Source organism: Heptranchias perlo, chromosome 18, assembly GCF_035084215.1.
Source record: "Heptranchias perlo isolate sHepPer1 chromosome 18, sHepPer1.hap1, whole genome shotgun sequence".
Lineage (NCBI taxonomy): Eukaryota > Metazoa > Chordata > Chondrichthyes > Hexanchiformes > Hexanchidae > Heptranchias > Heptranchias perlo.
In genome coordinates this window covers 46796557-46817471 of record NC_090342.1, presented here as the reverse complement: position 1 = coordinate 46817471, position 20915 = coordinate 46796557, and the positions used below count along the sequence as shown (strand labels likewise).

At 41.2% G+C, this 20915-nt stretch overlaps 1 protein-coding gene across 1 annotated transcript in view; it reads right to left on the bottom strand.

Moving 5' to 3' along the window:
- LOC137334837 (A disintegrin and metalloproteinase with thrombospondin motifs 20-like) overlaps positions 1 to 20915 on the bottom strand; it is a 423984-nt gene that overhangs the window by 35857 nt on the left and 367212 nt on the right. Inside the window, exon 30 of the mRNA XM_067999860.1 lies at positions 9321 to 9494. Coding sequence (XP_067855961.1) covers positions 9321 to 9494 — 174 coding nt within the window. The remainder of the gene's footprint in view (positions 1 to 9320; positions 9495 to 20915) is intronic.

Sequence of the window (20915 nt, the reverse complement as noted above, 5' to 3'; positions counted from 1 at the left end):
GATCGCTATACTCCCCGCTGAATCAGGAATCTGTCGCAATCCCTTTTGAATGCTTCACTGAACCAGTGCTCACTGTGTTAGGTGATAGAGTCCTCTATGAGTTGCCAAGTTTAAGTTATCCTGTGAGAGCTTACACTAATATTCTGATTTCTCGGGAAGGATTTTTCCCCCAGTTAGGGGCAGAATAATAAAAAAAAACAGAATTTCGGGGCCAGCTGCTGAGGCTACCAACTATGCCAGGTGTCCGTGGTGCCTATCGCAGCTGCTTTGCACCTCCCCCCACCCCCCTCCGCGCTTTTCTCAGGGAGCCTGCATAAATTATGTTAATCACCATAATCCCGTTAAATCAGCCAGTGCCAGGGGCAGGCTGTTGGAGCAAATGGACCCTCACACTGCCAAAATTGCTGCAGGGCTCCGTCAAAGCAGAAAATCCAGGCCCAATTACCTCAACAGGAAGAGAAAGTTGGTTCGGTTTCGATGTCCATGTAATTATTCAAAAGGAGCAGTGTTTTGATCTGATCAATATTAGCAAGTGAATTGTTCCGCATGTGACAGCAGAGTCCACAAGATTACAAGATAAATACAGATGAGGAAGGCCATTTGCCAATCTTAGCTCATCTGTCCAGAAAGAAGAATCTACAGGGGTTGATTCTCATCTAATTGGCATGGGTTAGTTCAAAATGGTTAGAAGCTGGTGCCCATCTCACCATAATTGTAATGTGGTCACAGCACTCAGTTTTCTGGGATAAGCTCCTTTGCAATGGCTATTCACACCAGGAACACACTGTGGGAATGGAAAATTGGGTATGCATGAAACTTGAAGGAAGGGGGAAAAGTTAAAATGGAGTATCACCACAGAGTGTTAAAAAATCTCTATGGTTACCCGGTTTATTCTCTCCCTTTTTGAACAGAAGAGTAACACTGGCTCCTTCTACAGTCCAACAACACAATTTTCATATTTGAGGATTGGAAAATTATGGCCAATGCCTCAGTTATCTCTTCTCTAATTTCTTTCAACAGCCTAGATACACAAGGCACTAAAAGTAGCGATGCATGTTAATAAGGCCATAAAAAGGCAAATCAAGCACTGCGGTTCATTTCTAGAGGGATAGTATTGAAAAGCAGAGAAGTTATGTTAAATTTGTAGAGAACCTTGCTTAGGTCACATTTGGAGATTTGGTCTCCATATTATAAAAATGATATAGAGGCATTGGATAAGGTGCAAAAAAAATTCACAAGGATGATACCAGAACTGAGAGGATATACTGATCAGGAAAGGCTGAACAGACTGGGGCTCTTTTCTGTAGAAAAGAGAAGTTCTAAGGGGTGACCTGATAGAGATCTTTAAGATAATGAAAGAGTTTGATAGGGTAGATGTAGAGAAAATGTTTCCACTTGTGGGAGAGTCCAAAACCAGAGGTCATAAATATAAAACAGTCGCTAATAAATCCAATAGGGAATTCAAGAGAACCTTCTTTCCCCAAAGAGTGGTAAGAATGTAGAGCATGCTACCATAAGGAGTAGTTGAGGAAAATAACATAGATGTATTTAAGGGGAAGCAAGATAAGCACATGAGGGAGAAAGGAATAGAAGGTTATGTTGATAGGGTCAGATGAAGTAGGGCGGGTGGAGGCTCAGGTGGAGCATAAATGCCAGCATAGGCCATTTGGGCCGAATGGCCTGTTTATGTGCTGTAGTTTTGATGTAACTCGATGTTACAGGGCCCTGTGACTTATCCACTTTGAGTTCTGCTAATTTTTTTCAGATCCAATTCCTTTTCTGCAGTTATCTCTAATAATTGAACTTGACTTTTTGCCAGTCCTGCATCCTTATCTTTGACTTTTCATTATCCTTTTCTATTTATATTGAACCTAAATATGTTGTGGTCACTATTTCCCAATTGTCCCTCTACTTTCACATTTGTAATTTGTCCTGCTTCATGTCCCAGAACTGAATCAAGCACTGTTTCTTTTCTTGTTGGACTAGAAACATATTGATCTAGGAAGTAGTCCTGGATGCATTCTAAAACACATTCCCCACTTTATCCACATGCGCTACCTTTATCCTAGTCTGTGAGGATAGTTCAAATCACCCATTATCATTGCCCTGTTGTTCTTGAGTGTCTCTCTGAACTGTCCACTGTTCTTCCCTTCTATCTCATCTCCACTGTTTGCTGGTCTGTAATGCACACCGAGAATTGTGCCATTTGTCTTCCTATTTCTTAACTCTATCCATCGGGGTTCTGTGTTAATGCAGCTGCCTAGGGACATACTCACATTGTAGCGAGTGATGGAACCTTTTACTAACACTACCGCTTCACCCCTCTTTTCTTTTCTAGCTCTCCTGAAAATATTATAACCAGACATATTAAGGTCCCAGTCCTTTGTACATCTAAGCCATGTCTCCACTGTAGCTACTATATCATATCCCTTCAGAGTTATTAATGCTTCAAACTCTCCAATTTTGTTTTAAATGCATTGTGCATTCACAAATATATCACAATCCAGAGCCTCACTATCTTAAAGCCTCTTTCTTTCCCTTTCTCCTTTTTATAGGGGCATCTATAAAACCAACTCAGAAGGTGGAATTACTTAAAGCTTCCATAACTCCAAGGCTGTATTTTCATTTAACTCTTATTGAAGTTTCACAGAATGCCCTAATAAAGTTAGATAGGAAGATCAAAACGACTGTTAAATCATTTCTTCACCTACCAGAACATGATTAACTGTGTACTGTGTGCAAGAAACAGAGATGGAGGTTTATGTCTGCCTCATTTAGGGACTCAAATTCCCTTTGCCATTATTGAGAAACATATGGTTTTAGAAAGGTCGACAGATGATATCAAATAATCTTTTAGATATAGAGGGGGAGGAATGCCGATAACATCAATAGACTTAAAGGTTCAGAAGAAGTGACAGCGATTGAAGCTTAAATTGATCAAACTACTTGTGGGAAGATGGCACAAGGGATGGAACTTCAAGAAAACCATACAGATATCAAAATTAGCAGAGGTTTGAACTGTATAAATGGATGAAACTATAATGTTAAAGGTTTGGCCAGTCATACATTCTGAAGGATACAATTTTGAATAATGGTTTGGCTCTTAATGTTGGTGGTAGACAACATACTTGTAAGCTTCAGATGCTCTCTAACCAGTATCCAGTTCTGAATACTGGTGAGGGAGAGGGTTCCTCTGCGGAGTGCAGCCAGAGCCAAGACCATAGCACCATGGGTGGCTCAGCTGTACGGGGGGGAGGAGAAAGGTCAGCAGAGCAATAGTGATAGGGGATTCTATAGTTAGGGGAGCAGACAGGCGTTTCTGCGGCTGCAGACTTGAGTCCAGGATGGTACGTTGGTTCCCTGGTGCCAGGGTCAAGGATGTCACTAAGCGGCTGCAGAACATTCTGGAGGGGGAGGGTGAACAGCAAGAGGTCATGGTCTATATTGATACCAATGACATAGGCAGAAAGACGGATGAGGTCCTGCAGGAAGATTTTAAGGAGCTAGGAAAGAGAGTAAGAAGCAGGACCTCAAAGGTAGTAATCCCCGGATTACTCCCGGTACCATGCGCTAGTGAGTATAGAAATAGGAGGATAGGAGAGATGAATGTGTGGCTGGAGAGATGGTGCAGGAGGGAGGGCTTTAGATTCCTGGGGCATTGGGACCGGCTCTGGGGGAGGTGGGACCTGTACAAGCCGGACAGTTTGCACCTCAACAGGGCCGGGACCAATACCCTTGCAGGGAGGTTTGCTAGTGCTGTTGGGGAGGGTTTAAACTAACTTGGCAGGGGGATGGGAACTTGAATGTATATTCAGATGGTATATTCAGAATTAGAACTGGAGATAAAAGGCAGAAAATTAGTAAGTGACTTAGGAAGGCAGAAGAAACAAAGTTTAGAAAATAAGCAACAAGGGAGGTTGGCAGTGCTTAAAGGTATATACCTCAATGCAAGGAGTTTAGTGAATCAGGTAGATGAGCTGAGGGCACAGATAGGCATGTGGCAGTATGATACCTTAGGTATTACAGAAACATGGGTTAAAGAGGGGCAGGAATGGCAGCTCAACATTCCTGGTTACAGGGTTTTCAGACAAGATAGAGAGGGGATAAAAAAGGAGGGAGGGGGTGGCAATTTTGGTTAAAGGAACAATTACGGCTGTGAAGAGGGATAATTTGTTAGAAGGATCATCAAATGAGGCCATATGGGTTGAGCTAAGGAACAAAAAAGGGGCAGTCACGCTACTGGGAGTTTACTATAGACCCCCAAACAGTCAGAGGGAGATAGAAGAACAAATATGTAGGCAAATTTCTGAGAAGTGCAAAAACAGTAGGGCAGTAACAGTAGAGGGTTTCAACTACCCTAATATTAACTGGGACACAAACAGTGTGCATGGTATAGAGGGCCCAAAATTCTTAAATTGCATTCAGGAGAACATTTTTAGCCAGTATATAGCAAGCCCAACAAGAGAAGGGGCAGTTCTGGATTTAGTTTTAGGAAATGAGGCCGGGCAGGTGGAAGGCGTATCAGTGGGAGAGCATTTTGGTGGTAATGATTATAATTCAGTTAGTTTTAGCATAGTTATGGAAAAGGACAAAGATTGAACAGGAGTTAAAGTTCTCAATTGGATAAAGGCCAATTTTACTAAGCTAAGAAGTGATTTAGCAAAAGTGGACTGGAAACAGTTACTTGAAGGCAAATCAGTTTCAGAGCAACGGGAGGCATTCAAGGGGAAGATTCAAGGGTTTCAGAGTAAACATGTTCCTACAAAGAAAAAGGGTGGGGCTGCCAAATCTAGAGCCGCTTGGATGTCAAAGAGCATACAGGGTAAGATAAGGCAAAAAAGGAAAGCTGATGTCAGACACCGAGAGCTCAATACTGCAGAAAACCTAGAGGAGTAGAAAAAGTGCAAGGATGAAATTAAAAAGGAAATTAGGAAAGCAAAGAGAGGGCATGAAAAAATATTGGCAAGAAAAATCAAGGAAAACCCAAAGACGTTTTATAAATTCCTTAAGAGCAAGAGGATAACTAAGGAAAGAGTTGGGCCTATTAGAGACCAAAAAGCTATGTGTGGAGGCAGAAGATGTTGATATGGTTCTTGGTGAATACTTTGCATCTGTCTTCAAAAAGAGAGGGACGATGCAGACATTGTAGTTAAGGAGGAGGAGTGTGAAATATTGGATGGGATAAACATAGTGAGAGAGGAAATATTAAGGGGATTAGCACCTTTGAAAGTAGATAAATCACCAGGGCCAGATGAAATGTATCCCAGGCTGTTAAAAGAAGCAAGGGAGGAAATAGCGGAGGCTCTGACCATCATTTTCCAATCCTCACTGGATACAGGTGTGGTGCTGGAGGACTGCTAACGTGGTACCATTGTTTAAAAAGGGAGCGAGGGATAGACCGAGTAATTACAGGCCAGTCAGTCTAACCTCGGTGGTGGGCAAATTATTGGAATCAATTCTGAGGGACAGGATAAACTGTCACTTAGAAAGGCACAGAGTAATCAAGGACAGTCAGCATGGGCTTGTTAAGGGAAGGTCGTGTCTGATTAACTTGATTGAATTTTTTGAGGAGGTAACAAGGAGGGTTGATGAGGGTAGTCCATTTGATGTAGTCTACATGGATTTTAGCAAGGCTTTTGACAAAGTCCCACATGGCAGACTGGTCAACAAAGTACAAGCCCATGAGATCCAAGGGAGAGTGGCAAGTTGGATCCAAAATTGGCTCAGTGGCAGGAAGCAAAGGGTAATGGTCGACGAGTGTTTTTGTGAGTGGAAGGCTGTTTCCAGTGGGTTCCACAGGGCTCAGTACTGGGTCCCTTGCTTTTTGTGATATGTGTTAATGATTTGAACTTAAATGTAAGGGGCATGATTAAGATGTTTTCAGATGATACAAAAATTGGCTGTGTGGTTGATAGTGAGGAGGAAAGCTGTAGACTGCAGGAAGATATCAATGGACTGGTCAGGTGGGCAGAAAAGTGGCAAATGGAATTCAATCTGGAGAAGTGTGAAGTAATGCATTTGGGGAGGGCAAACAAGGCAAGGGAATACACAATAAATGGGAGGATACTGAAAGGTGTAGAGGAAGTGAGGGACCTTGGAGTGCATCTCCACAGATCCCTGAAGGTAGTAGGACAGGTAGATAAGGTGGTTAAGAAGGCATATGGAATACTTTCCTTTATTAGCCGAGGCATAGAATATAAGAGCAAGGAGGTTATGTTAGAACTGTATAAAACACTAGTTAGGCCACAGCTTGAGTACTGTGTACCATTCTAGTCACCACATTACAGGAAGAATGTAATTACATTAGAGAGGGTACAGAGGAGATTTATGAGGATGTTGCCAGGACTGGAGAATTTTAGCTATGATCAGCTGGGGTTGTTCTTTTTGGAACAGAGAAGGCTGAGGGGTAATTTAATTGAGATGTACAAAATTATGAGGGGCCTAGATAGAGTGGATGGGAAGGACCTATTTCCCTTATTAGAGAGGTCAATAACCAGGGGATTGGTTTAAAGTGATTGGTAGAAGGATTAGAGGGGGAGCTGAGGAAAGATTTTTTCACCCAGAGGGTGGTAGGGGTCTGGAACTCACCGCCTGAAAGGGTGGCAGAGGCAGAAACCCTCAACTCATTTAAAAAGTACCTGGGTGTGCACCTGAAGTGCCGTGACCTACAAGGCTATGGACCAAGTGCTGGAAAGTGGAATTAGGCTGGGTGGCTCATTTTCGGCTGGTGCGGACACAATGGGCCGAATGGCCTCCTTCTATGCCGTAAATTTTCTATGATCCTATGTAAGATGGCTTTAAACAATATTACACATCTTGGAAAGTTGTAAGTCTATAAAGTGCTCCAGAATAAATGTCATAAGCAAATCCTTGGAAGACACATGAAAAGGCCAGATGGAGCTGGAATGATCTTTTCCAATCTTTGGTGTTCCTAAGGCTGCAGGTGGAAGGCATTTGCTGAACTAAAGACGCAGGCAGCAGATGGTTCATTATGGACTCTGGATGTAGCGTTTTATAAAGAGGGAAGGATGCCAGTGGTTGAGATAACACTTCATTATGAGGACAGATCCCTTGATGAGATTAAAGAAGATTAAATATCAACATTTAGCAGAGAGTTTTAAAAGCGATTGGTGGGACTAAAATAAACTTTGGTTTTGTTTTAGGGTCTAGAAGTAAATGGTTTTCCAAGAACAATGTGCAAATGAGATTTTTAAACAATAGTGTTACAAAGCCTTTGCATGCTACATTTTCAGATTGACATTACTCTTCATACTGGACATATTCTGAATGTTCGGCGATTAATAATTTGACTTCTGATGTGACCTTCGATTGATTTTGAAAAATGGTGCACAGACCACTAATACCTAGAACAAGCACACTCTAATGAGTGTTATAAAATTTAGTTATCGTAGAGGGCAATCAGCAAAGGAAACAGAAAGCTGACTTGTACTGTGTAACCAGTAAAATACAAGTTTGACGGCATCATGCTGAAATTATATAGTGCTCTAGTGAGGCTGAACCTTGAACACTGTGTTCAATTCGGGTTACCAGGGCACAAGGGGAATATCAAGTGGTGGAAAGGAGGCCCACCAGACTGAACCCTAGGATCAAAGGACTGAGTTATGAGGAAAAGTTAGTAAAACTTGGACTCTTCAGTCTTGAAGGGGTGTAAAGATAAGGGACCTTAGAGGTTTATTAGATATTGAGTAGAATATAAAAGGTTAGTCCAAGAACACTACTTATAATTGTGGAACAAAGGGACTGTCACGTTTTGGGATTTTTTTTTGGCCAGAAAGGATTAAAGGGAATAAAGAATTTTTATAGCAAAGTGTATTTTCACAAGTTTAAAAAGTATCTAGATGAAAGGTAGTTAATATGCAAAATGGAAGTAACTTTTCTCAGAGACTAAATAATAATAAGCTATTTGTTTGCTTATCTAGGTAACTGAAAAATACTTCAAACCCATTATTTTGGAAAATCCTTTTATCCCTTTCAGCCTGTGCAGAGGGAGAGGGAGACAGGCAGATTGCAAGGACAGTCAGGCTTTAAAGCAGACAACAGAGAAAGCTTTAGGATGGCTAGGAAAGTCAGAAATGCTGGAGGAACACATAGAAGACAGTAACACCAGTAAGTAACACCAGTAAGACAACCCACTGATGTGAGGAAACAGTGCATGTCCTTTATTTAGTATCATTATAGGAAGATAAGTTGTACTGATTGAATTAAGTGATTCTGATCATAACTATTGTGCTGGATGTTCACCTACTGTGAAATAAAGCAGCTTAATGATTCATATGAAGCTTCACCTCGCCAAGCATTTGCCTTCAGAGAGTTTGTAGAAGTACATGTGATAAAGGCATGAATATCCAGTCCAGATCATAAGGGTATGCTACTGTTTTGTGCTATAATACAAGTAGATATAGGGAGTGTGAGTCAAAGTAAGATCCTCAGACCACTTATGGGACGAATGACATAACTAAACAAAAGGTAACGACGGCAGAATTTATAATGGGAACATAGGTAGAAACTAGTAAAAGGATTGATGTCATAAAATATTTCTTCACCCAAAGAGTTTAATGCCTGGAATGGTCTTTCAGGTAGAGTAGTGGAGGCAAAAACTCTGGGGTCATTCAAGAGGCAATTTTATGCTGTGATAGTGGACTTCAATGGAACGATGAAATAGATGGGCTGAATGGCTTCTCATCCACACTTATCTTTGTGATATCTATTTCCCTCATGCAAACATTACATGAATCAGAATTTGTGGAGAATCTGAGAACCTAATTCAATGAAATTCTAATGCATGAAAGGAGAAGAAGATGGGTAATCCTGATATGCTGAACTTGAAAATACACAAACATTAATAGATAGATCGTTATTCTTTTTTTTTTGCTTTTTAAGAACTCTGGATGCTCAAAATTACATTAATTTTGATATGACTGAAATGCAGCCCAGTGCAGAAAGGAAAGAGCAAGAATACAACCTATTACAAAAAATACAGAGACAATCCAAGAACACATCGTTGGGTGGACTCATTATAACTAAAAGAAACAGCCACATTACAGGGTTAATGTTCTGTTTTTTTTTAAAAAAGCAACATTTAAACAATACTGTCTGGATTTTTGGAGACACAGTTTTCAGCTTCCTTTTGAGTTCCCATGCATATCTGGTTTGGCACCTGGTCAAATAACTGTAGGCACTATTTATGCCGGAACATGCAAACATTTATTTGAAGTCCCTACTCGAGAGGAAGCCTCATAAAAGAAGCCCCTCTGTCATTTCTGACGTTAACTTTTTTCACCTTATCAGGCCATACTTACATCTTGCCATTCATCTGCAAGCCATTCATAGCTCAGACAGTCAGGCAGCCGGCACTGCTGTGTGCTGGCTGGGCGAGAGAAAGGATCGCACATCTCTTCAATTATTCGACCTACGCCCTTCAGCCTGCAGAAGACTTCCCTTTGCTGAAACCCTGCTCCACAGGTCACTGAGCACTAACACCAAAAAGGCCAGAGAGAAAAAAAGGTGAAGGTAAAGAACACATTAGATAACAATGTTAAATTACCAATTTATATATTGGTCTAATATATACGTTTGTACGAATGCTTATTAACGCTGCTTAAAGCAAAAGTCGTCGGCAAGGTTAGCAATAAATAATGCCGCGCCTAAACGACTGTGTTTCTTTGAAATACTTAAGTGATCTGAGATTTCACAATCAGAGCAAATCATGTATAAATTGCCGATTAAGAAGAGTGAGACAAATTTTTTTTAAAAAAATTGACAGAGCAATTACTTCTACATCAGACTTACGTTCCATAACTACAAAATAAAGAGCAGCTGTTGAGGTCAGTGAGACCATACTCCAGATATTTTACTTGGGGGAGCTCTTCTCCAGCAAAAGCTGCTGCCAAATTGAATAAATTACTTAGATGTCCCCATTTTAAGGCATTTTCATAAAACTGGTTATATTCAAAATGACTGTGGTTTTATTAGGCACAGCTGCTGTATAGTGACCTATATGATCACTTGTGACACAGAGCTTTGACAATGAGATTTCTGCTTTGTACTTTTGTGTCCAAACATTTGCTTAGAACATCTCATTAAGATTGAAGTACCTTGCATTTATATAGCTCCTTTCACAACCTCAGGACCTCCCAAAGCACTTTACAGCCAATGAAATACTTTTGAATTATAGTCACTGTTGTAATGTAGGAAACGCGGCAGTCAATTTGCACACAGCAAGCTCTCACAACAGCAATGTGATGACCAGATAATCTGTTTTTTTCGTGATGTTGGTTGAGGGATAAATACTGGCCAGGTCACTGGGGAGAACTCCCATGTCCTTCTTTGAAGTAGTGCTGTTGGATCTTTTAAATCCACCTGAGAGGGCAGATGGAGCCTTGGTTTAACATCTCATCGAAGGATGGCACCTCTGACAGTGCAGCACTCCCTCAGTTCTGCAATGGGAGTTTCAACCTAATTTTTGTGCTCAAGTCTCTGAGTGGGACTTGAACCTATGACCTTCTAACTTAGAGGTGAAAGTACTACCACTGAGCCATGGCTGACACCTAAGATGCAGCTTCAATGCTGCAGCACATTTATATTGCAATATGCATTGGATTGTAAGTCAAAACAGATTTTAATGCTGTGTAACTCATCGCTGATGACACTTCTCAAATTTTGTGGGCATTTTTGGCTATTTACCTTCAAAAGGGCGAGGAAGTACTAGAGAGTTTTCAGAGAATTAGAACAAAATTATTTGCGGCTTTACTTTGCAAGTTGTGAAGAAAGATTCACAGAACTCAAGTTGAAAGGGGACACAATCCAGGTTTTCTTTTAGCATTTTGAGAGGTATGGGTAATATAGATATAATTTTTTTTTAACTTATACTGTAATTGCAAAAATAGACATAAAATCTTTGCAAAAGCACAGAGCTTGAGCATAGAGGTTAGTAAAGGCAGAGAGTGAATTGCTAACAGACTTTCCTCCAGGCTCCAGCTCACAATCTTTGAGCTGGAGTGCGAGTTAGAGACACTCCAACACGTAAGGGAGGGGGAGGTAGAGAAGGAGGTCCTGCAGACACTGGTCCTATCCAAAAGGTACAAGGTACTTGATACCTGTGAGGATAAGGATGAAGGCTACAGGGAGGATGCACAGGACTTTCAACTGGGAATTTGGTGAGTGTGGGAATTAGGTGCAGAGGGAGAAGGAAGTGCTAAGTGATTTAAACCAAGGGACTATTCACTAATCTATCAATTTTTAAACCTTAAATAAAAAAAATATAAAATTTAAAAGAAGACTTAGTAAATGCTAATTGTTTTGAAATCAAGCTAAATCCATTTACTAAATATAATCTAGATCGCAAGTGATTCTATTAGTCCTAGAAATAAACTACTGATTAAATAAATCAAAACTAGAGATGGCAGTACAGGCTGTGTGTCGGGACTGTAATATGTGGGAGTTTGTGGACAGCGAGACTGTCCTGTATTACCACATGTGCAGTAAATATCTCTGGTTTGAGATGCTCTAGCTCACAATCTTTGAGCTGGAGTGCGAGTTAGAGACATTCCGACACGTAAGGGAGGGGGAGGTAGAGAAGGAGGTCCTGCAGACACTGGTCCTATCCAAAAGGTACAAGGTCCTTGATACCTGTGAGGATAAGGATGAAGGTTGCAGGGAGGATGCTCAGAATGCTAACCATGGCACCGTGGAGTATGGGGCAGTCCAAGGAGGGAGGATCAGAATAGAAAGGTTGTAGTCATAGGGGATTCTATAATTAGGGATTAGATAGCATCCTCTGCAGTCGCAACCGAGAGTCCAGGAGGATGTATTGCCTACCTGGTGCAAGGGTAAAGGACATCAAGAAGCAACTGGAGTGGAACTTGGAAAGGGAGGGGGAGGATCCGGTTGTTGTGGTCCATGTCGGCATCAATGACATAAGGAAGAACGAGGAGGAGGTCCTGCTAAGGGAATATCAGAAGCTAGGAACTAAATTTAAAAAAAACAGGGCCTCACGAGTGGCAATCTCAGATTTATTACTCAAGCCGCTTGCTAATTGGCGTAGGGATAGGCAAGTCAGAAAGGTGAATGCATGGCTGAAAGAATGTGTGGGAAGGGCGGGGTTGGGGGGAGGTTCATGGAACACTGGCACTGGGACAGGAAGGAGCTGTACCACTGGGAAGGGCTCCACCTGAACCGGAATGGGACCAAAGTCCTAGCGGAAAGGATAAATAGGGTAGTGCATAAGGCTTTAAACTAGCAAGATGGTGGGAGGGAACTGGTAGCAATAACAATAGCTTAAGGTAAAAGAAACAGGAGATGAGTGTAAAGGTCATAGAATCATAGAAATTTATGGCACAGAAGGAGGCCATTCAGCCCATCGTGTCTGTGCCAGCCAAAAAAGAGCTATCCACTTTCCTGCTCTTGGTCCGTAGCAAGTGCATATCCAAATACTTTTTAAATGCAATGTGGGTTTCTGCCTCTACCACCCTTTCAGGCAGTGAGTTCCAGACCCCCACCACCCTCTGGGTGAAAAAATTTCTGCTCAACTCCCCTCTAATCCTTCTATCAATCACTTTAAATCTATGCCCTGGTTATTGATCTCTCTGCTAAGAGAAATAGGTCCTTTCTAGCCACTGCATCCAGGCCCCTCATAATTTTGTGCTCCTCAATTAAATCTCCCCTCAGCCTCCTCTATTCCAAAGAAAACAACCCCAGCCTATCCAATCTTTCCTCATAGATAAAATTCTTCAGTCCTGGCAACATTCTCGTAAATTTCCTCTGTACCCTCTCTAGTGCAATCACGTCTATCCTGCAATGTGATCAGAACTGTATGCAGCACTCTAGCTGTGGCCTAACTAGTGTTTTATACAGTTCTAACATAACTTCCCTGCTTTTATATTCTATGCCTCGGCTAATAAAGGAAAGTATCCAACATGCCTTCTTAACCACCTTATCTACCTGTCCCGCTACCTTCAGGGATCTGTGGACATGCACTCCAAGGTCCTTCTGTTCCTCTACACCTCTCAGTATCTTCCCATTTATTGTGTACTCCCTTGCCTTGTTTGCCCTCCCCAAATGCATTACCTCACACTTCTCCAGATTGAATTCCATTTGTTACTTTTCTGCCCACCTGACCAGTCCATTGATAGCTTCCTGCAGTCTTTTTCACCCAGAGGGTGGTGGGGGTCTGGAACTCACTGCCTGAAAGGGTGGTAGAGGCAGAAACCCTCATTGCATTTAAAAAGCTTTCTTCCTCATTATCAACCACACGGCCAATTTTTGTATCATCTGACATAGGTCAGACCAGAGTAAGGAATAAAGATAACATAAACGGTCAAGGAACAAATACAATTATACAACAGAAGTATAAAAAGACTGTTAAAAGTAAAGTAAAAGGAACAACTATCAAAGATGAATTAAACTGCCTGTACAACAATGTACACAGCGTCCAAAATAAAACAGGGGAACTGGAGGCAACAATCTGTAGTGAGGAGCCAGATGTAGAAGGAATAACTGAAACATGGTTACATAATGAACAGGACTGGCAACTAAATATTGCAGGTTATAACGTAATCAGAAAGGATAGGGAAGTAAGAAGGGGGATGGAGTTGCTCTACTAGTTAGAGATAATATAATGGCAGTAGAAAAAAGGGACATAACTAAGAGAAGGAAAGAAACATAATCCATATGGATTGAAATAAAAGATATGGGATTGATCACGCTATTAGGGGTATACTACAGACCACCTAATAGTGGAAAGGATGTGGAGGAAGAAACATGTAAGCAAATATTTGCAATGAGTAAAGGACACAGAATAATAATCATGGGAGATTTTAACAATTCCCAAATAAAATGGCAGGAAGACGTAGGTAAAGGGGTGCAGGGAATGGAGTTTTTACAATGTATGCAGAACAGTATGTTACCTAGTATGTTAAATGCCCAACAAGAGAGGAAACGCTGCTGGATCTAGTAATGGGAAATGAACCAGAACTGATAAGAGAAGTAAGCGTAGGGGAACATCTAGACAATAGCGATCACAACATAATAAGGTTTCAGATAAAGATTGAGAAGGACATAAGTGAGACAAAGACCAAAGTAATAAATTGAAAAAAAAGCTGATTATCAGAGGATGAGAATGGAACTAGGGAAAATAAACTGGAAAAATTTACTGATAAACAAAGAAATAGAACAGTAGTCGGAAACATTTAAAACGGTGATCAATAAAGTCCAGGAGAAAAATATCTCACTAAAAAGTAAGAACAAACTAGTCAGTAATGACACATCATGGATGAAAAAAGAAATACGGGCAACAAAGGAGAGGATGACAAAAGGGAATACAAAAAGATTAGGAAAGAAGTTTTAAAAAAAACAATTAGGAAAGCAAAGAGAATACGAAATTAAATTATCAAGCAATATGAAGAGAAATAGTAAAGTATTCCACAGACACATAAAAAACAAAATAAAAATCAGGATACGGATACACACAATAAACTCACAGGTAATGAAAGCGAAATGGCAGAAATATTAATTACTTTACCTCAGTATTTACCAGGGAGATTAATATGGTGGGCATGGCATTAGAAGAAGAGATCAAAAAAGACATTTAAGATAGAAAGAGGGGAGATAATTGATAAACTAATCAAACTTAGAGAGGATAAAACCCCTGGTCCGGATGGATTGCATCCACGTATATTAAAAGAAGTTAGGGAAGAGATAGTGGAGGTATTATTACATATATATAAAAATTCATTAGAAAAAGTAATAGTGCCAGAGGACTGGTGGACAGCTAATTTGACTCCTATATTTAAAAAAGGTGATACAACGAGTCCAGGGAACTACAGACCAATTAATTTAACATCAATGACAGGAAAGATAATGGAATCCTTACTCAAAGATGTAATAGAAAAACAACTAGAAACTGAAAATATAAGGAAGAATAGTCAGCGTGGATTTCAAAAGGGAAGGTGATGCTTAACCAACCTTATTGAATTCTTTTTTTTAATTCATTCATGGGATGTGGGCGTCGCTGGCAAGGCCAGCATTTATTGCCCATCCCTAATTGCTCTTGAGAAGGTGGTAGTGAGTTGCCTTCTTGAACCGCTGCAGTCCGTGTGGTGACAGTTCTCCCACAGTGCTGTTAGGAAGGGAGTTCCAGGATTTTGACCCAGCGATGATGAAGGAACGGCAATATATTTCCAAGTCGGGACAGTGTGTGACTTGGAGGGGAACGTGCAGGTGGTGTTGTTCCCATGTACCTGCTGCACTTGTCTTTCCAGGTGGTAGAGGTCGTGGGTTTGGGAGGTGCTGTCGAAGAAGCCTTGGCGAGTTGCTGCAGTGCATCCTGTGGATGGTACACACTGCAGCCATGGTGTGCTGGTGGTGAAGGGAGTGAATGTTTAGGGTGGTGGGTGGGGTGCCAATCAAGCGGGCTGCTTTGTCCTGGATGGTGTCGAGCTTCTTGAGTGTTGTTGGAGCTGCACTCATCCAGACAAATGCAGAGTATTCCATTACACTCCTGACTTGTGCCTTGTAGATGGTGGAAAGGCTTTGGGGAGTCAGAAGGTGAGTCACTCGCTGCAGAATACCCAGCCTCTGACCTGGTCTTGTAGCCACAGTATTTATGTGGCTGGTCCAGTTAAGTTTCTGGTCAATGGTGACCCCAGGATGTTGATGGTGGGGGATTCAGCGATGGTAATGCCGTTGAATGTCAAGGGGAGGGGGTTAGACTCTCTCTTGTTGGAGATGGTCATTGCCTGGCACTTGTCTGGCACGAATGTTTCTTGTCACTTAACAGCCCAAGCCTGGATGTTGTCCAGGTCTTGCTGCATGTGGACACGGACTGCTTCATTATCTGAGGGGTTGCGAATGGAACTGAACATTGTGCAATCATCAGCGAACATCCCCATTTCTGACCTTATGATGGAGGATCATTGATGAAGCAGCTGAAGATGGTCGGGCCGAGGACACTGCCCTGAGGAACTCCTGCAGCAATGTCCTGGGCCTGAGATGAAGAAGTAGTAACAGAAAGGGTAGACAAGGGTAATGTAGTAGATGTAATATTTTTTTGATTTTCAAGAAGCCTTCGATAAGGTGTCACATAGTAGACTCATAACTAAGCTCAGAGCATGTGGAGTTGGTATGGGCTGAGAGGCTGGATTGTTGTCCTGTGTTTGGTTGACCTCAAGAGATTAAGTTTGGTAGAGGTCACCATGGGGCAACTTTTACACCGTCTGTGAAAATAATTAGCTTGATTGCCTGAATGGTCCTTTTTTTTCACTAGCTTTTTGCTTTCATAAGTTGTGTTTAAGATGAGTGATTTGTTATGGTTGAAGAACCAGCATTTTCACTATCTCTGGTACTTTTTATGCAGAATTGTGGTACTCAGGCAGCAATATGTAGGAAGTCTAAACATTCATTGGACGTGTCCTTGTGCCAGATCACTTGCCCTAGTTCTATTCAACACAGTTTGGCAAGACATGGGTTCATGGCCACAAATTCCCCATGCAGTGAGGCAAAACTGCCCAGGCTTGCTTCCCCTTTCAAACAGTTGTGGATGAGGGAAAAACCTAAGAACAAAGGCAAGAGATAACCCATCTACAAGGCATAAGTCAGGAGTGTGATGGAATACTCTCCACTTGCCTGGATGAGTGCAGCTCCAACAACACTCAAGAAGCTCGACACCATCCAGGACAAAGCAACCCGCTTGATTGGCACCCCATCCACCACCCTAAACATTCACTCCCTTCACCACCGGCGCACTGTGGCTGCAGTGTGTACCATCCACAGGATGCACTGCCGCAACTCACCAAGGCTTCTTCGACAGCACCTCCCAAACCCGCGACCTAGAACAAACCTAGAACAACAAGGGCAGCAGGCACATGGGAACAACACCACCTGCACGTTCCCCTCCAAGTCACACACTGTCCCGACATGGAAATATATCGTCGTTCCTTCATCGTTGCTGGGTCAAAATCCTGGAACTCCCTTCCTAACTGCACTGTGGGAGAACCTTCACCACACGGACTGCAGCGGTTCAAGAAGGCGGCTCACCACCACCTTCTCAAGGGCAATTAGGGATGGGCAATAAATGCTGGCCTTGCCAGTGATGCCCACATCCCATGAATGAATAAAAAAATATATACAAGCAAAATGGGGTAGGGATACTTCTGAATACTATTTTTCTCAAAATATATGCTTAAAGCGTGAATACAATAAGTAAAGTATGAACTTTTCTGTCTAATTGCTCTTTACAGCTATAGTGGCTTGCTGTTCTTAGAATTTTTATTTTCTGTATAAGATCTACAATGTAATCCATTACATGGACACAACAAAACCTTTTCAAGAAGGGTGTATTTATCCGGCTTGCCTGTCAGAATGATAATATTATTGTATGATACAGGTTAAAACAGAGAAAATTGCATTGTGATGTGTGGATACGTGGAAATGTTGAATAGCTTTTGTATTCTGAAAAAGGAATCCACATTATTTTCCCCTCTCTCTCTCTCTCTCTCTCGATGAAATTTTAGGAACACTACCTAAACCTCTATCTGCTGTCTTGCTAATTTTTGTCAAAAACACTTAACACTAATGCCATTGATGAAATATGATCTACAATCTGCCTGAGTTCTCACATCCAATGCCAGGTTCATAAAGGTAAAGCTACTGAATATGACATGGAATCTCTGCCACTAGTGTTGTGAAGCAAGCAATAGGGATGTCATGCATCTACGATGGGACTACCCAATGGTTTTTAATTCATGGATGTGTGCGTGCCATGAGGAAAATTAGGCACTTTGATTTTCCACTGTGAATCTGGATGGTTCAAATGGATACTCAGGATTGTACGTTGTTAACACTAGAACATCATGCTCTACTGAGCATTAAGTTTTGTATCTAGTTCAAAAAATTTCTTTCTTGATTTCATAAATGTCAAATATCAATTGTATAGGTAGCAAGACTCCCCATTATGCCTATAGAATATCTCATGCATATAAATTGGACTAGAATTTGTTTGAGACATTTCAAACTCAACTGTTATTTCATTCGTAAAATACAGAAGATCAAGCAGCGGTAAGTAAAGTACACATCCTCGTTAGGTCTTCTGTATTTAGCTAGACCATATGCCCGATAAATTCTACAGTAAATGCTCCTGTGCTGATATGCACCTCATTGAGGCCCCAGAGATTTGGGCCTGTCATGTATCTCTACTTACCCTGCCAATCAGAATGAAGATACTTTTCATTTTATAAACAGCAGTATTTTCAATACTGAAAGAGACAGAATATTTCCACTCAGCCATTATGCATGGCAAAGTTACAGGTTTTAAAATGCTTTTAAATGCTTTGTATCAGTCCATTCTACTTCTTTTAACATAGATTTCAGAAAGACCAATGAGATGTACTTGAGGGACATGGTGAAATATGGAATTGATCGATGAAAAGGGATGAGCTAGTTTTACAAAATGGCCTCTCTCTGTAGCTAAAAAATCTTGTTCTTAATGCAAAGCAATAAACAGAAGGAAAACAAGGTTCGCGTTCTACAAATGCAACATAATCATACATCAGCACATAGCGATGTGATTGTTTATAATCTGTGCTCTACTGGTTTCAAAATTAATTATGCAAATTGCACTCCCAAGGGATTAAGTGGGAACTGCTATGCTTCCATAGGTGCAAAATACCTTGATATTTGGTTTCTGTAGAACTTTGTGATCTCGATAATGTACTCCTCCTTGGCAACAGCTGTTTGCAGCATTTCTGTTGCTTGTACTGTGTAAAATAATGCTGTGATGTCCACTTTAAAGAGAGACAGGGTACCATTGAATCCTCAAGTCGAATGGTATTATATGGCTGGTATTAGTGGCCATTTTTGTTAGCTTGTTGTACTGATGACAAAATAACCACTTTTTGAATTTTATTGTTGGCACATAGAACTGGCATGAAGCTACATTTAAAAAAATAAATAAACTGCAGGTCTGTCAATGAGAATCGTCAGGTTAATTCTTTGGATGGGAATTCTTCTTTGCTATTTCAGGATGGAACTTGTTTTTGTTTGGTTGGTTGGTCTGACAAAGGTTCTTCACTGAAAATGCTAATCGGCCTTTTCTCCTTTCAGATGTTGATGGACCTGATGTGTAATTCCAGCAGTTTCCATTTTTATTTCAGCTTTCTAGCATTCTTTCTTTTCTCCTTATCTCCATTTTTAAAACATTTTATTCTTAACAATCAAAAAACAATGATTCCCATCCTGAAGGAATAACAGCTGTCTGAAATAGTGGCAACGTTTTGCTTCTGATCTTCTGCATTTATAATTCCCCATCTGCAGCCTGCTCTTAACTAGTTAGACAAATAGATAAGGATATTTGAATGAAAGTGAAGAAACTCCTTTTGTAACGATAGAATAGAGGCATAGTGACCTTCAGAGGCATCCAGTCTCTCAGTTTATGAAAGACACACCTTGCTCAGACCAAACCTTTTCCTAAACCTTTGCAGGTGGATAAATGCCCCAATTTAAAGTTTGGATTATGCATCTGTATAATTCATATTAACGTGACTACTTTTCCAAACTACACTTTCTTTTAAGTTGGCCATCATTTCCTTGACTCTAATCGGGTTATGTGGCCTCTGTTAGTCCTGCACAATACAGCAGCCTATCTCTCGTTGACCAAAGTTATGGATTCTTGACTTTCTTATGCTTCCAATTCACAAAGGCTTTGCTGACCTAGTGATCGCACTGATCTAAGGCAGGCCAAATATAGCTCTGTGATTTAACACTCAATAAACTAGATACTTGGTTTTAAATCCCAGCTCCGCTGACATTTTAACCCGAGCTGAATCAAAATGTTCTGGGTTATGAGGCGTAGCGCTAAGTGGAGGTGAGATGTTGAGGCAACAAGACCCAGTCACCCGCACTGTCACAACCTCTCCTGACAGCTTACCTAGAAGAGGCAGATTGTACAATTTGACATGTTCAGCAAAGGACGATCACTTAAGTGGAGGAACTAATAGCGCAAGAAAGAGAGGGAATGAAAGGGAAAAAAATAAGTTTGAAAAGAACTGTAGATTTTTGTGAAAATTGCACAAACCTATCGTGCTTGAGGTTCATTGTGTGGTCTGCTAACCACAGGATTTTAAATGGCTAAAGAAGAATGCTACAAAATTCAATGGCGAACTAACATTGCGCATTGTGGGATTCCTCCGCTCGACAATCTAAAATGAGTCATTCTTGGGTTCTATGGAAGAGCCCTTGCACTTCAGATTGTTTAGAAAGGTACATTTGAAAATACCATTTGGGATGCAGAGAAATGTGGTCCCCACCCTCCCTGCACCCAAAATTAATAGCCTGGAAACTCTGTGGGCTGCTCACTGGTCTCCCACCATAACTGGAGAAACACCAAAAATAGCTGAAAATGGTCAGTCACGCTGTTTCCCTGAGTTTCTGGTGCCCCCCCCACCCCGGGGCCAGGTTATGGCACAAGAAGTACGGCACAGTGGTAGCCCCACAGAATTCAAAGGCAAAGTTCGCCTTTAAGATTCAACACTTCTCAAATTGCCAGACATTCTGTTGGTTTAGTCTGTTCTGATGACTGGTCTCGCCTGAAATGTTTTTATCTCTGATGTTGACATATCTGCTGTGCACTTTCAGCATTTTCTGTTTTTTAAAAAAATATTCACTTTCTTTATTTGAATTTGAAACATGGGATCACTTCAAGTCCCACAGAGATAATGAAAACCATTGCCACCCTATCTCCCCAAATTGTGCAGTACTTTTGCAGCTATGGAGCTATTTCAAGCAGCATAATCAGCAAAATGTGGATTATCTCCACTTGCAACTGGGTCTGTGCTGGGTTGGCCCTGGAGAGGGAACAGACGGTGCCCATCGGTATGCTCGAGGCCTTCTGTGACTGATGTGCA